This window comes from Sparus aurata, chromosome 2 (assembly GCF_900880675.1).
Source record: "Sparus aurata chromosome 2, fSpaAur1.1, whole genome shotgun sequence".
Lineage (NCBI taxonomy): Eukaryota > Metazoa > Chordata > Actinopteri > Spariformes > Sparidae > Sparus > Sparus aurata.
The window spans coordinates 3,897,346-3,914,756 of NC_044188.1; the positions used below are offsets into that span (position 1 = coordinate 3,897,346).

General features: G+C 42.6%; 1 protein-coding gene across 1 annotated transcript; it reads right to left on the reverse strand.

Moving 5' to 3' along the window:
* Positions 1 to 681: 681 nt before the first annotated feature.
* kcnk6 (potassium channel, subfamily K, member 6) lies at positions 682 to 15,666 on the reverse strand. Its single transcript, XM_030408839.1, has 3 exons — positions 15,239 to 15,666; positions 9,239 to 9,631; positions 682 to 2,251 (listed from the first exon to the last, which is right to left on the reverse strand). Exons 1-3 carry the CDS (start codon positions 15,552 to 15,554, stop codon positions 2,001 to 2,003), a joined length of 960 nt encoding a protein of 319 aa, XP_030264699.1. The 5' UTR covers positions 15,555 to 15,666; the 3' UTR covers positions 682 to 2,000.
* Positions 15,667 to 17,411: the final 1,745 nt, after the last annotated feature.

Sequence of the window (17,411 nt, forward strand, 5' to 3'; positions counted from 1 at the left end):
TTGTCCATTCACTAATGGTATAATAATATACCGTCATGGCAGTTATTTTATTGACTTATTATCTCTACAAAGATTTAAATGTTTGTTTTGAAATTGAGGGCAGAATGTCCAGATACTATGAATTTTTTTTCAAAATGCAAATTTCTGTTTACTTATACTGATGTTTTTAATAAAATATGAAAATAAATCATTGTGTTTTCATTATTAAACATGATCCATGTTACAGTCCAAAAGTGTCACACTAGAGTGGAAACTGTTACTTGATATATCGTCAAATTAAGCAACCATTTTTATAGCCGATTATTTTTTTTATAAACTACCCAAATCAAAGTAATTACAGCTTTTTAAATGTGAACATTTTCTGATTTCTTTCCTCTTCTCTGATCGTAAACTAAATATTTCTGGGTTGTGGACATAAGACATTTGAGAACATAATCTTCAGTTTTGGGGAACAATGATCAGATTTTTTCACCTTTTTCTTACATTTTATAGACCAAACAACTAATCAATTAATTAATAAAAATAATAGACAGATAAATGACAGTCCTAAGGATGAAACCATAACGTGCAGCTCTACCTGCATGTCTATCTTGAACATTTCAGGATTGACAAGCCTTCAAAACCGGCAGATTCATGAGTTGATGGTTCAAACCATCTCCCTAAGGAGGAGACGACACTGACTAAAGAGTACAGAACAATCCTTTAATTTACAGTTATCCAAAGTGAATACATTAAACATATTACTCAACAACATACACGCAACTTGTCTTACAGTATCAGGATATAATGAAACTGTTCATTCAGCTACAACTCTCATGGTAAAAGACAAATGATGTGAACATTAAAGTGCGTTTTAAATGTTCATTATGATGGATTAAACAGAACAAGTTTGACAAGTAACATTTGGTTTTCCCATCGCAATACATCACTTCTCAGTCACCACCATAAAACACTTTCAATGTTTTCCTCTCCTCATTCCCTCTATTCCAACCCTTTGACCCTATTTATTGCCGTTCTGGAAGGTGTAGTAACATGTGCTACATACATGTGGACACCAGGGGGAGGCACCGTAAAGGAGGACAACCCGTGTTCCTGAGGCAAACACACGGCTCTCTAAACTCTTCAAGGCTGACCCAGACACAGGAAAATTACCATTTCATACAGGAAATAATGTCCCCAGTGTGTTAAATACTGTAAAGTGATGTAAAAGGTCTAACAGATTAATTCGTCCTTTCGCTGCAGTTGTGATCACTCAGGAGAATGCATTAAATCGAGCTACAAGTAAGTCGAGACTACAAATATGACTGGACGTTCTGGTCAATAGTCTGGAGTTGTTTTTGGCCTTGATGTGAAGTATAAAAATAGGAGCTGAACAAAACACCAACATAAAAACAAATGTGGTTAACGGTGTAAAAAGATCGTTGTGAAGTTTGACACGGGCAGGTCATCCACAGGTCGTGTTTGCCACCTGATTTAAGTTTCAGCACAATTATAGGCTTCATAATACGTGTTAGTCCCGAACTAGCAACCCCAAAACCTGTCGCACAATGTGACAGTACATGAAAAAATATACAAAAGTTATCTAAAAACAACTAACCGTGTTTCACAAGTCTGAGCCCTTCATGTGTCATCCTGAGGCTGTAAAGTGTGTGCAGTAGCCGAGCCCGTACAGTGAACACACCACAGCTACACCGGTGTGGACGAGGAGGAGGAACATCTATGTCTTTCAGCCCAGGTGGGTTGTCGTAGTCAGGTAAAATTAGTCCTTCGTCTGCATGTGCACAAAGCATTCACAAACAGTTTGGCGGTCCTCTCGTAAAAGGCTGAATCTCAACACTAATCTGGATTCCTCATCAGCATCATCCTCTGGATGTTTTAACAAAGAGACAAGAGAGGAAAAACATGACAAAAATCAAGAGAAGAATTCAGATTCAGCCCGCCAGGCTGGAGGTTTAACCACCAGAGGTAGAGCTTTGTTTTCTTCTCTCCCTCCCCACAGCTCAGCCTTTGTTGATGGTGTTGTACGAGGGCTGGGATCCGGGCTCCAGGGGTTTGCTGGCTCCTTTTTGCGTTTGGTAAGAAGGCCTCTGATCTTCACGTTGGTCGTCCACGATGGGCTCCCTGTCTTCGTCCAGGTCCGACTCCTCGCAGCGCGGCAGCTGCAGGAAGGTGGTCAGGCCGTGCAGGTCGGCCATTTTGTGGAAGGTACGCAGCAGGAGGTACATCATCATCAGACCCACGAACAGGTAGACTGCGTGGAAAGGGCAGAGAGACAGGGGTCAGAGGAGGTCAGTATACTTTTACAGAGGAGTCATTAGCTGGAGATGACCCTTCACTATTCATGGATGTAGACCAGATAATAATACAAAAATACGGGTGGGCAAAAATATCGATACGGCAATATATCGCGATACTTTGCCGCCCAATACAATATCAATTTTTCAACTCCAAATATCGATATAAGAGCGACTCTGCTGTGCGGCGGGTGTAGGACAAAATGACAAAATGTAGTAGAGAGAGTGGCTGAGGTCTTTGCAAAATGGATGGCAAGTTAACAACGCCTCCGCAATTTAAAGTTGACGTTTGGAAGCACTTCAAAGTTAAGAGAGATAGCAAGAACAACGAGCTGGACAAAGAGAATATTACTGCCCGGAAATTTCATGGGAATTAATTAAATGGAGAGGCTGTTTTGAATGAAATATTTTTGACTCAATTTGTCCTCTGATCAATATCATCTGATGTACATATACAGGTACTTGTGTTTTCATCTTTATTTATATCGCAATATCGTGATACGTATCGTATCGTGACCAAAGTATCGTGATACGTATCGTATCGTGACCAAAGTATCGTGATACGTATCGTATCGTGATACGTATCGTATCGTGACCAAAGTATCGTGATACGTATCGTATCGTGACCAAAGTATCGTGATACGTATCGTATCGTGACCAAAGTATCGTGATACGTATCGTATCGTGAGGTTCTTGCCAATACCCACCCCGAGACAAGAATATATTGATATGATATAGTTGTTGTGATAATTACGTTTTTGGTGTTAAACGAGGATTACAGTCTCACACAAGTGCTGGCAGAGTTATATACACCAGCAGACAATCAGTGTGTTACACATGGAACAAACTGCGCTCCTTTTAGTGGCGCTGGTGTCCCCGTTCTGTAGCAGCAAGAACCAGGGTGCTGCACAGGTAAGATGTTAAATATCCATCAGCTGATAATCAAACAGCAGCAGATTACAGAGAATCTGTGGTTATCTTTATATTTTAACAGCTTTACAGTGTCGCAGAGACCTTCCCCGATTGAATTCTGTCAAAAACAGCCAGGTGATGTACAGTATGTGGTTACCATGCTGTCGGTTCATGTGGTAATTTCTTTTCCTCTGGTGCACAGAGACATCATTTCAGTGATTGGTTGCCGTTTTGTGTACTAGTAGAAATGTAGTGGAAACTGCCCACATCTGGCTCAAAGCAGCACTGTGTCAGACAGGTGTGCGCCCACAGAGCCCCCTCTGACCACACCCAGCTGTGATGTGAAGGTTATAACCTGATCAACACTTCTCAGCCTGGTGACGAAATGATGATCATCACCAAACTAGTTCACTGCCTCTTGCTATCAACAGTTTTTACTCAGTCAACAGTTTTATGACCGCCTAACCTCTGAAAATGTGGCCAGTAAAGAGCCGAGGAATTAACAGTGAAGTGCGGTCTGACACACTCTGTACTGTGGACAGAGGAAACCATGTTAGTGAATCCATTTCATCAGAAAGGACAAACAAGCCCTGAAGTTGGTGGCAAAGGTGAAAAATGAAATGTGTTGATTCTTGTGTTTGCCTTAAAGAAAAGACATGTGCTTTTCTTCTGTCACATGCGGGCACTGAAGTGCCTCACATAACCACAGAGTTCAAGTCCTGGACAATGGCCTCTCACTGTACAAGTAGGCCAACACCAGGAGAAAAACAGTGTGGGATTACAGAGGCCTCGGCGCCGCAACTTCACTGTTACTGTGGGAAAATACAGTGAGTGGAGCCTAATGCACACAGGTCAGCACCTGCTGGGTAAATGTTATTAGCTTTGGTCCTTAATGTTTTACTGCCTTCAGGTTATAGGAAGAAAATGTAGGACTGCTTAATGCAAACTAACTAAAATAGATTCAGAGAGCGACAGAGAATGGATAAACTGATGAATTATTAACTGGACTTGAATCAGTGAACTTGCCAACTTGTCATTTTCTAACTGTAACTCTCATTTTAAAACTGCTCCTGTATTACATTAGCACCTGTGAAGCACTCATCATGGTGAATAACACGTAGGTGGTGAGTTAATGGACTTCGACTGTCCAAACTCTGAACCGCCGTCCAAAAATATTTGCTCTAGAAACGCTGTGTCGTTGTGGAAAGGACCTGAAACAGCAGTTCTGGACTCTGCACAGTCAACAATATGTTGGGGGTGTTACACCATGTTTGGGACCTTTGCATCGCATCAGAGTACACTGTATATGATGATAATGTAAGGATTAATTGCTAATAAAAAAGGTCCATTAACTGAAATTGTGTTCATCATCATGCGATCCTCTTTGGCCACATGCAGCAATGCAGCGATAAAATCTGAACCGTCTGTCGTAATGTTGACTGGAGACCTTAAAGGTCAATCATGACTCTTTCTATTCAGGATATTTAACACATGCAGCTTTTATTTTTGTAAAAGAGTTTTCAAAATCTACGGCATCGCCACCATGTACAGTTTTCGGGCAGAGCTGGACCTCGAGAGCGGGCTCAGCGGGAGAAACTCTACTGTGCACATTCAGACAGGCCGCACAAGCAGGAAGTAAACCTGAGTAACAGAAAGCAATTAATAAAGTTAGACGGTAAAATCTTCTGTCTCAGGAAACAAAACCTCAACAGGAAATACTGTGACGCAAGAAGAAAAACCCTGTCCAGTATCTGGCCCTCATCTTCATTTAGCACTGCAGCGTGGTGTCTATTTATAAACACACATTTACATATTTTAAAAGGTGCAGCACTGGAGCACCAGTTTCAAGTGAAATCATCCGGCTGCGAGAACGGGCCACATCCTGCAGTGGGTCACTAATCCTCCTCAGAACCTGCAGGGACTGTTTGGGTTAATCTGACTCGACCTACATCATCATTATATAATACAGCCTGTGGGACGAGGAAACAACACGGCGGCTCCGTTCGAGCCGCTGGGCCTCCTTCCAGACTGAAGTCAAGAGATTAGCCGAGGACACCGAGGACAACACAGCCGCTTCCAGCGTGTCCACCTGGGTCGCTCCGAACAAAATCAAACAGTAAATGTAAGACGAGAGTGGGAAGATGGTGTCTACCAGCAGGAGGATACTTAAAATATAGCTGGCCACAGAAACCCAAGGTTAATTACCAGCAGCTGTTTTTAAAAAAGGTAATTGGGATTTTTTTTTGCAGGGGAAACGAACAGAGCTAAACAAGAGTACATGAAAATAGAGCGTTCACTAATGTTTCACTCCTGAATGCAGCAGACCACATTCATCTCAATAAGCTGCTCTGAGTGTTTGTCAGATATTCACTGCAGAGGCCGCGACGGAACAAAACAACAGCATGACTACTTTTAGACAAAAAGGTCATTCCAGCACTGATTCAATTACAGAGAAAACAGCCGCGCAGAAAGTGAAAAACAAGAGCATGACTATGAAAATAACCTCCATCATGTGACAGCGGCGTCTCCGGCTGAACGAGAACAAAGACACACTGGGATCCAGTGCGAGGCTTTACGGAGAAGCCGACTCACGTCATTGGGAACGATCCAAATGGTTTTCCTGTCCGCGCTGCCGAGCCGACACACCTCTGATAACCTCAGCACAGCTGCAGGTGCAACACATTCATTCTGTTGCTCGTTTTATATAAATTTTACAGATCGCACAAAAACAAGTTTCATAGTTGCACGGATATATTTCTTCTTGAACAAACTTCTTTAGAGACCGGCTCCCAGTAGTTTACTGATGAAAGCACACAGACATTGATTTAACTTTCTAGATGTAGCTTTGCAGCAGAAATGAACTGAAGTGGAATAACACCATGAGTCAGCGGGTAAAAAAAGATGAAAGATGACTCACAAGATTTTGTTGCCAAAAACTAATTTTCTTATACGGGAGATACAGACTACAAATATCACCGGCAACTATTCTGATCATCAAAATAATAAGTTTCAGACATTTTTTTATGCCAAAACAGTAAAAAAAAAAAAAAACAAATCTCCTGTTCCATGTTTTTATGTGGCGACATCTGCCGCTTTTCTCTCTCATATATCATTCTGAAGTGATTATCTTTGGGTTTTTGACTCTTAGGTGAAGTAAAGGAGATATTTAAATGTGTCAACCTGGTCATCTGGTCTGTGGTGTGACGAGGTGACAAACACACAAAAAAAGAACAATGAAAAACAGTTTTTAGAGTTTTTTCTTGCAAATGTATGACTTTATAATCTTGAATAATATGTCAAGTGTTTTTCCTTTTTTCGTGTAAATCTACGACCTACAACCATCTGCAGATTAATCATTAAGAATAATAGTCCAAATCAGTGTCAGATGTGGAGCAGGTCGCGGACTAACAGACGGACATAAATAAACAAAAAGGATGGTAACTGCTCTCTCATCTAAACCATCGACCTCCTCACACATACACTGAACTTGACCTTACAGTCAGGCTGCGTTTCCACTAAAACTAGAAAGAGGAAACTCTCTGCAAAGTCGGACCGACAAACAATGAGCAAGAGTGAATTTAAATTTCCTCACAGCTAACAGATGCATTCAGGGAGCAGCTCTATTTACAAAGTGCTGACGTGTCAAACTAGATGTGCGACTGAGAGGAGAAGCAGTGAGAGGTGTGACTTCTCACATCAGAGGTGAGGATGAGGCCTGCATAGATCAGCTTCTCCCCTCACAGCAGGAAGACTGAACAGTCATCCTGGATATATGGGGGTTATTTTCTTTTACATTCCCTCAAGAAATCATTTCAAAAACTAGAACTACAGTTTTTCTTCTGGTGGCCATCAGCAGGGATGCTTTCTTTACGGAGAGACAAAATATGCCTCTTCTTCCTTCTCATCAAAGAGGGTAAGGAAAGTTACTGCAGCAGAGAGACGAGAATCTTCCGGTTAGATTAGTGAGATTGTCTCTCAGCTCTGCACCTCTGCAGGTCACCACCCTGCAGGCTCAGACGGAGGTACTGTGGTGGACTTGCTCTCATGTACAGCGCTGCAGGCATGTGGCAGCAGCGTGTGACCCTCACAGGAAAAAAAACCACACCAGGCTCAATCATGTGACTCCTGCGTGTAGTGGGTTTGTGGGTCTCATCTTCATCGCGTACATAATGATGAAGATAAGATCCAATTTAAAGTGATAAACTGTCTGAATAAATATGATTCCTACTAGGGCTGCACGATATATCGTTTGAGAATCGTCATCGCGATGTACGTGTGCGCAATAGTTACATCGCAGGGCCTGAGATGTAGGAGGCAAATGAACTCATCTAATTTCAAGGGTACCTGACACACACTTGATCCACCAATCATTAGTTCTTATTCAGTGTGCCGAAGCAGACCACGCCCCTGCACATGGAGCGAGTCGCTGGTAACAACATTGAAAAATGAGTAACAAGAGAAAATCGTGAAAACTAGAAGACTTGGTGCCAAAAAGAAAAGCAACGTTATCTTATTGTCCACAAGATAGCATCAGTGCAGCATAACAAAGTGCTATTCAGGTCATCTGATGAAATTCCCGTATTTGTTCATATCGCAGTAATATATATATATATATATATATATATATATATATATATATATATATATAATATATATATATATATATATCTCACTCTATATCGATATATATATATATATATATATATAATAAATATCTATCTATATCTATATCTATATCTCGCTCTATATTATATATCATCATATCAATGACAGATTTCTTGTAAAGACTTTGTTTTGAAGGGAAAGGCAGAAAATAAAGTGTCTCAGCAGTTTACTACCCAATCAAAATTGCTGACATTGTAAACACTGTTTTGTCTGAATGAGGGATTTATCTTTATTCTTTTTTTCCGGGTTGTATGTGCCCCAACCTGGCTCCCATATTAAACCTGGTCTAGAACCGCCACTGCCATTACAGCTTATTATGTCAGCAGTTAATGGAAGCTAATGTCCTACGTACTTCTACTTATCTCTCTCTCTCTCTCTCGCAGGGCTAAAAAAAAAAAAGTCGCAATGTCAGTTTTTTCCAATATCGTGCAGCCCCAATTCCTACAAAGACGAGGCAGTGCCTGCCAACTTCTCCACCTCAAAACCAGCTGCTCATCTGTATATAATGTATATAAGTGGTTCAGTTTAGCTCCAGCTGCTCAATGTTTGGTGAGCTGGTGAGGTGCAGGGTTTAGGGGAAATGATCCAGTGTAATGGATCTAGATGTGGTGCTTAAAGAGCCGAAAAATACATTTGAACTCAACTCAACATCAGCGTCTCTTTACGTGTCAACGCGCGGATGGACGAGAGGCTCGCGCTCGTGACAGTGCAGGATGTAAACATTAGTGACATCCTCCTCGGCTCAGCTGTGACCTTAGCTAGCTGAGGTAGCTTCGTTAGCCGGCCTCTTGTCCATGAGACTTTGGGGTGAACTGTCACTGCAACAGTATCCGCTTCATAGTGTAGTTTTGATTTCATTTCATTACATTACAGGTATCCATTTACTCTCATCAGTTTGTGTGCATTGACTCATAACTGGGAAGGTAGTGAACATGAGCACTTTTAAGGCAGCACGTGTGAGAAGTTTTCAACACGACTAAGTTAAATTCCATGTGCGAGTGAGACTCTGCACCAACTCGTCTGCATTAGAACTAATTGGTTTGACTCCAGGCTCAGTAACCATGTACTCCTGTACTTGTGTACATTGTGTCCCAAACCATAATGAGACAACACCTTCTTATCAAACACACACTGCAGATGACCGAGCCTTAAAAAAGGAGGAAGTGTGTGAGCCGAGCACTGTGACTGTGAGACTGTTGACGTATTCAAATGCAAGTATGAGGAGGCAAATGTGACAGGACAAAGACAAACAGAGTAAAGAGGCTCAAGCAGACACGAGACTACCACATGATCAGAAAAAGTTACTGCAGTTTTTTGAAGATAAGTATACAAAAAAGATGAGGAACGTAATAAACAGCTGCACTCACCCATGACGGCCACCTGGTACAGCGCCCTGTACGTCTGCCCAGGCTGCGTCCCCGGAACAAAATCCCCCAGTCCGATGGTGCACAGCGAGATGAAACAGAAGTAGATCCCATCCAAGAACGACCAGGACATCTCCACCGCGCTGAACACGGCCGCCGGCGCGACAAAGAAGAGCAACAACACCAGAACCACCAGCAGCACAAAGTGGACGATGGTGGCCGGACGAGGCTCCATCCCCGAGCGGTGCAGGAGGCTGACGGGAGCGAGGACCAGCGGGTACATGAGCCTCTGGACGCAGGCGGTGAGCACCAGCATGGTGAAGGGGACGCCGATCAGAGCATAGAGGATGGAGAAGGCTTTCCCAGTGTCGGACAGAGGAGTGGTGTGACCATAACCTGGAGATTGATGAAGAAGACAGAAGGAGATATTAAACATTTAAAAAAAAGTTTCTTCTTTCTTTTTAAACCACATTTGTTCTACATGTTTTGCTTTCAGGTTGTTTCGTTTTGGTGGGATAAATACAAGTTTCCACTCAGCTGGACAATATAGTTGTTTTCTATTCAACTGTATTTCCCTGCAACAAAACCCCATTGTCAGATGGGCCGATGCAGCCGAAGAAGAAGCGCTGCCTGGTGGGAAAAACTCAGGGCATCAAAAGAGAGAGACACTACGAGAGGTTAGTGAGAACATGTTTCCGTCATTTAAGCTTTTCAGACAAGTTAGAGGAGTTTCCCGTATCTGAATCATGGTGACCGCACAGCAGCTGAAACATTTCCTCAAAAAGGTTTTCAAGCAAACAATCAATGTGATCATGAGTACAATGGATAAAGAATTAGTGGAAGTAGTCCCAGGTATTGTTCCTGCGAGACCGGTGGTGACAGCAACATGATTGGCTCGTGAAGCTGGTCTGCGGCCAACCTCTTCAGTTCAAAAGCGCCGAAAAACTGCAAGTTGTGGTCAGTATCAGGGAACTGATGCAGGGAGGCAGAAAACACAACCTGATCTCACAGCACAAACTACTCACTGAATGTCTGCCAACAGGGACACATTCTCACCGGGCAGCACTGAAACTACTGTGACTGAAACGAGCCTCCGGCTGCACCAGATCTCAGCTCATCTCCTCGGTCTCATAAAGAGATTTAAAGTGTTTTGGGGTGTCAACACGCTATCAAAAATGTCAGAGTAAAGAAACATCCAAGTCAGCTGAGGCGCCACACAGATCCTTCCATCCAGTCTGCACACAAGAAGTCACGGCTCCACAGAGAGCTGGCAAACAACACCCGTGCAAACGCAATTTGGCTCGTGAGTTGAAGTGTTAAACGGCTTCGAGCTGGCTGCTTTTAACCAGCAGGTTCACGAATAAGAGCCTGAACGTAGTTACTGAACAAAAGCTTTAACACAGCTTCAAAATATTACATTTAGTGCACAGAGTGACAGAGCTGGAGTCCAGTTTCCAACAATATCAGTCGTTCTCCAGTTATGTCCAATCTCCTTTAACAACATTAATTCTTATGTATGTAAACTGTGTTTTTAAATCATTTAACAGAATGACAGAAAAACTGGATCTTAACAGACGCTGGATCTACTGTATACCGAGACAAAGAACCTCAATCTGGGTCCCAGATTAAAAACTTTAACAGCCAACTATCCCCCATTCCATGAAGCTCTGGTTATCACTGGTCAGACTGGGATGATGTGTTTAAAAAGGTGCTGCCTGGTTGTCGTTGGAGCCAGAGAAGAGAAAAAGGAACTCTTGCGATCAGTACAAAGCTTTCTTTGTCAGAGTCGGCCAACAGGTTTTAGTTCATCATCACCCATATTCAGGAGCAGAGACACAGACACCGACAGCTGGATGTAACTCAAATCTTCAAGTTTAAAGTGCGTTATGACAAAACCCGGGCGATTTGCTGACAGTGTCTGAGCAGTCATTTGTAGTATGAGCCTGACAGAACCGTCACACCGCTGCTGTGGACACTTGAAGCATCACAGCCCTTGTTTTGTGCCGTGTTGAGGCAATAAGCTCGTGCTTTGAAAGCCTCGGTCTTCATCTCTGCTCCAACACCAAATACATGACGTCACTTTGACTTTAAACTGGAACTTTCCGGCCTTTCACGAGCTGCAAGCAGCGAGTCCTCTGCTAAAAACAAACATGTTCGGCTCACCACTGGATTAACAATGAAGTTACTGTGAGTTGAGGGGAATGCCAGGTGATGCTCTGTGCTGCAAGTTCAGTTCTCTCATTCATCGTTGAGATAAACTGGAAAATCAAATCAAAACCAAAAGTCAAAGCACTCATTTCCAAGGAACGTTTCACTTTCTGCAACTTTCCCTTTCAATTCAAGTGACAGTTGTTTGGTACAAACCCAAACAAATGTCACATCATTTATAAAAAAGGGAAATGAAAATTCCATCTAATTGGAATCATATCACAATCATCCGCTGAAAGAGTCCCATATCCTGCAGCCCTAGTTATGAGTGTTCAGTGTTGAATGATAGAAAATTATTTCAAACAACTCTACTGTACAAATCTGATGAGATAAAATGGGACGAATTGAATATTACGCATTGCTAAAGCATCAGTCTGCAACACAGTGAGGAACGGGCGGTGAATTCTGCAGAACAACTTCATGGTTCCAGATTTAATGTTCCGTTATTCTGTACAATGAGGAATTATAACATGACACTGAACTGACATTTCGTGCGAGTTCACTTCTTGTTTCACCGCCAGAACGAAGTTCGAGATAATAAACATGTGGTCGTCTGTCTGTTTGCGCCCTTTCTCTTGTTCTCTCTCTCTCGCTCGTCGACCTGGACTGAACATATTAAAGCGTTTGAGGAAGTGTCACGTAAGGAAACACATGCCGCATTGTGAGGGAAATTGATGCATCGCGAACTTCTCCTGAACACAAGGGTCACTTCTGTTCCGCTTCATGCATGCATTTGCATTTCCTCAGCGCCCATGTGAGCGTCTGGCCAGCTTCTCTCTGCGACGTTAAAGTGACGACGATGCTGCGGGATTTTGGTACTTTGACCCCAGCAGCGTTGTCAAAAGTCCAGGTCAGGTTACGTCTTCTTGGTTTCTGACTACTGACCGATAAACTGACAAAGCATTTAAGACAAACGGCACGTTCAATAGGAGTTCATTCTTAAGACTAACGCGTCCATCGATGAAACAACTTCAGGCCTTAATGACCTTTTTGGTCTTTTCTCTCCGTCCTCTAATCATGTTCCTGTATGTTCCCTCTAAATTTAATTGTCTCTGTTCAAAATGTTTGTTTCCATTCTACCAGACAAAGCAGTCGTCCACAAACGAGAGGCTTTTTAAATAAACTGTATTTAACTTGACGAATCTGTGTGAGAAAATAGTGCAGTTGGGTTTTTCTGGGCATATTCTCCCCACAAAGTGAACGTAGTCGTAGTTTTTGCGTGTTCATGTGAAAATAATTCACTTGTAAACTTGAATGTTTTTGTCGAGTCTGTGTCTGCCTTTATTCCCTGACAAGATGTTTTGCAAGAAGCAGGAAGTAGCCTACATTAACTGAAGGACGCAGGATATTAGTTCATGTCGCCATAGATGCATTTGTTTTTGTCAAAATATCATCCGAGCAAATTTAATCAGTTGGGAAAATCTGAAAGGAGAATTTGTTGTACTGGACGGTTCCCACAAATTAATTTGTGTGATTAAATGTGAAGCAGGAAGTCGTTTAAGACGGCGTGTTCACTGTCTCATGATCCGAAAATATGCGAGTGTTGTTGCTTATTAAGTATGGATAATATCCGGGAAAATTACACTGTTATGTAAGAGACAATGGAAGACGACAGAAGCACATAATTCTTCGTACAAAACGAACTCTTCATCTCATGACCACACCATCGACCCTCAGGACAGTCGGACGCCTGCGCGCTGAAGACACAACCATCGACTCCGATTCACTGAAATAATGAAATCAACTGCACAGCAACCAACGTTTGGATTAAACTCTAGAGACGCTGGATCCTACATTTCCCACAGTGCAACCCACATCTTTCAAACTCAACTCCTCCGGAGCCCAATCTGAAACGAGCGTGGTGACATCCGCAGGGTTTTGTTTTTTTTCTCAGACTTTAGGAAGCTGCTTCCACAGCAACAAAAGGACATTTTGCAACTGATGAAGCCGTCACTCCTCCGCGGGATTTTACAGATATCGCACCATAATTAGAGCCTCAGTGATTAGTTGATAAGGTGATTGAAAGAAATCGATCAACCATTTTTAAATCGAGGCAAAGCAGACCAGCTGACAACCTGTCTGTTAAAGAAATGTGCCGGTGAATGTAACAGAGTAAAAGTGATGATTCTTCCTCATAATATCTACCTGAGTGAGAGTTAATGTTGCAGTACAACTACTCTGGAAACTTCAGTTTACGCAACAAAAGTTATTAAAGTACACGTAAAAGAGCAAACGTAACAACCTCTGCTACGATTAGTCGATTGTTATCAGCTATTCTGATGCTTGCTGGTTCCAGCTTGTTAAATTTGAGTATTTTCAGCCTTTCTCTGTCATACATGACAGTAAATGAAGAGTCTTTTTGGGTTTTGGACTGTTGGTTGGACAAAAATAAGCAATTCAAAGACGTCACTTTGGGCAAAGACTAAACATTTATTGATTAAGATTCAGAAGATTTGTCACTAATAAAAGAAAGAAAGCGTGCGTTGCATCCCTCATCCTAGTTTTGAGCATTCAAGAGTAAAACTGACAACAGACCTGCTGTAATTGTCTCCGTCACCACGTTGTTCCACCAGTGCAACATTTAACTGCTGACGTTTAAACAAATGAGTCTTAAAATATCGATCCTGTCCTCGTCTTGGAACACTACACCTTCGCCCACACGGTAAGAGCTCTTTCAGTGTGAGAAAGCTTGATCTTGCTCAGCACAGACGTCTCGTACAGCCGTCTGCACAGGATGAATGAGCGGAGAGTTTCATTGAACTGACAGGATACAGACCCGTTTAAATACCACGATTAAACTCTCTAAAACTGGCTGCTGCTTCAAGGTTGATCTTCTACAGGATGTCACTTTTTTTCCTGCATCTTTCATCCACAGATTAAGAGGATGAGGACGAAGCCACGTTTGTAGATACGGAGGCGAGTGAACAGAACAGGACGTGACTACAGTGTGTTGGTTGCTGTGGTTGCATGACTTTCCTCTCCAGCATCAACACGTGTACATTAGGTCAACGCTCCAGTCGGTGCCCGGGCTGAGTTCAACCACATTGTACAATTGTAGAATACGTGATATAAATAAAGTTTCTTCTTCTTCTACATGTCTGCTGAGCCCGCTTTATAGTAAATAACCCAAACCACAAAACCCTGTTGTTATGCATGAAAGCCCTGCTCGTACCCAAGCTGCACACTTCACTTCCTGTCACATCCAGGTCAGGTGTCTGCATGCTGAGCAGTTCAGATCAAATCACACAGACGCACAACATAACTGAAGCAGATGCTGCAGTGTTTTAGAGACTGACAGTAAACTACTCTGCTCTCTTTATCATTTGTCTTAAAACTTCAAAATAAAAGCCCATGAACCTCCTGTTAGAGAGAAGTAAGGTACAAAGTGTTAAAGAGTCCTCCATGTCTGACTGTGGGTTCATGTTTGGGGGGGATTTCTCAGAGGAATGAACAGGAAATGAGATAACTCTAAGTTTCCCCTCCAGGCTGCGGGTCTTTTTGAGGCGTCTGTTTGCGTTTTGATCCAAACTGACTTCAAGTCTGTGACACGTGGCAACAAATAACCAATAAAATGACAGACAGCGTTCGAACTTTGCGGCGTTTTGTCTTCAATAAAAGCCAAAACTTGTGTCGTTCATATTTCACAGTTGTGATGTTACAGAGAACGAAGCGTGATGTAGAAGTTATTGTTCGCGAGGAGGAGAGCTGAGGCGACTTTTGCGTCGTGCGTAAAGACGCCACCAGGTGACTTTCTCTCGCCAAAAAACTTCTGTCGCGCTTTGGTGTGAAACTCACCGACTGTGGTGACCAGAGTGTTGGCGAAGAACATGGAGGATGCCAGGTCCCAGTTCGAAGTAGCAGTGGAGTTCTTGAGGACGGACACGCCGTACTTGTTGGCCGTCAGCACTTTGACCAGAAAGAGTTCGAGGGACGCGGCGTTGACGCAGCTCTGGTTCAGGAACTCCTGCTTCAGGTCCTCCATGTCCTGGCGCAGCTTGTCCTCCACCGGCCGCTCGATGCTGGAGAAAACCAGCGCCCCGAACAGCAGGTAGATGATATAAAAGAGGATGAAGCCCGTCAGCAGCAGCCACGACCTGCCTACAGAATGCATGTCTTGTTTTTAGTCGTGGATGAACATCAGTGGAGCTGCTGACCGGCCGGAGTTTCTCGCTCTGCCTGCTTTCTTTTCTTTTCCTCCCTGTGTGGGGACTTTTTTGGGGGCCGTCCTAATTGAACTTGAACCCCTCCTCGTCAACGCATCCTCCTCCCACACACGGAACAGGAGGGTGTGTTCAGCCCAGAGTCCTGAAGTGCGTCCTGGTTCCTGGACAAAGTCCCCAACAGCAAGTATTCGGTTGATCCCAGCAGTGGAAGTAACTTTACTTTACTTTAGTTTACTCGAGTGTCTTATACTTGTACTCCACTACATCTGTCTGACAGCTGTAGTTACTTTAGTTACACAATCCATCCCGTTTCTCTCCACTTCTTCTTCTTCTTCTTCTTACTTTTGCTGATTTTACTTACATACTTTTACTCGAGTAAGGTTTTGAATGCAGGACTTTTACTTGTAGCTGTTTGTCTCTGCAGTACTTTCACTGAATTTAAGATAAATATAAAATACTTTTTTCATCTATGTTTATCACAAGCTTCGGTTACTCAATAAACACATCTTTTCTTAAGTTCTTAGTTTACTTTTAATCTCCATATCTTTTTGACTAAAGGATGAGTCCAAGTAAAAGTTTATTGAAGTTGCAAGTTGTCTAAAGATATTTTTATGTTTCAGATCAGGTTCTTTAAAGATTTTTCTATCTGGCCCCAAAGTAAAGTTCTTTATCTAAAAGAGACATTGGCTTTTGCAACTAATAGTTTATAATCAGGTTCATTTATCTGTGTATCAATCTTATTTTCTTGGCCTCGTCCAAAACGGGGTAAATGTGTCACTCCCGGCTGCCATCTTTTCACAGGTGACAGGTGTGTGTGGACATACATACATATCTCTCTAAGGTGTTCCAGCCTCCTGTGTTTTTCTCATATATTATATCCTGATTTCTGCTTTTAGCATGTTTCATGTTCATGTTTTCTGATCCAGATGTGACCCGCGCCCTCCTCTGTGCTCTCGTCTGGCTCCGGCTCTCAGTTTGAGTCAGTGACATCATTCTGCACGGAGGGTTCGGTGTAAATCAACATCTGTACATCCTTAACGCGACTCAGCGAGAGTTCTTAAAACCTGCTGAGTTATTTTGTCACTTCATGTTATTGTTCATTAGTTTTGTGTGTCAGAGTTTTTTCTGTGAGCGAGCATCAGGCTGACCTTGAACAACCCTGGTGAGTCAGTTCAAAGATCCCCTGATATCCCCGATGGCCTGATTGTTTTTTCACACGAGATTAGCTCGCACAAACACAGAGTTGTTCCAACATTTACTATGAAACTGACCAAATGTATGGATGATAAGTAGAAATGATTCATTGTGGGCAGCTCCAGTATTGATATGTTTGTACGTGTCAGTCTCTTCACATCCTGGATTTAGATGTCTGGAATTCGGATGTCGTGTTTCCTCAGAGCTGCAGTCGGTTCCTTCCCTGTCATGTTGTGTTGTGGCTGCACGCTGCTCCGGAATATTATGGACGAGCTGCATGCAAAAATTATACGTCCACTCCAACACATGTTGGAGATCAAATATGTTCTTTTTAAAAGTTAGATCCCTTGTGGCTGTACGGGATGCAGCAACATCCAGCAGCTGTTTAGCTTAGCATAGAGACTGGAAATGGGGGGAATAGCTAGCGTAGCTCTGTCGGAAGATAACAAAATCCTCCAAAATCTCACTCATGAAAACATTATATCTCATGTGTTTATTCTGTAGAAAGAACAAAGTTTAAGAGCAACATGTTGTGGTGATACTGAGATTAGATCTTCCTGACTGTGATGTCATGATATTATACTGTATAGCCCTTCTCCTATAATCATCCT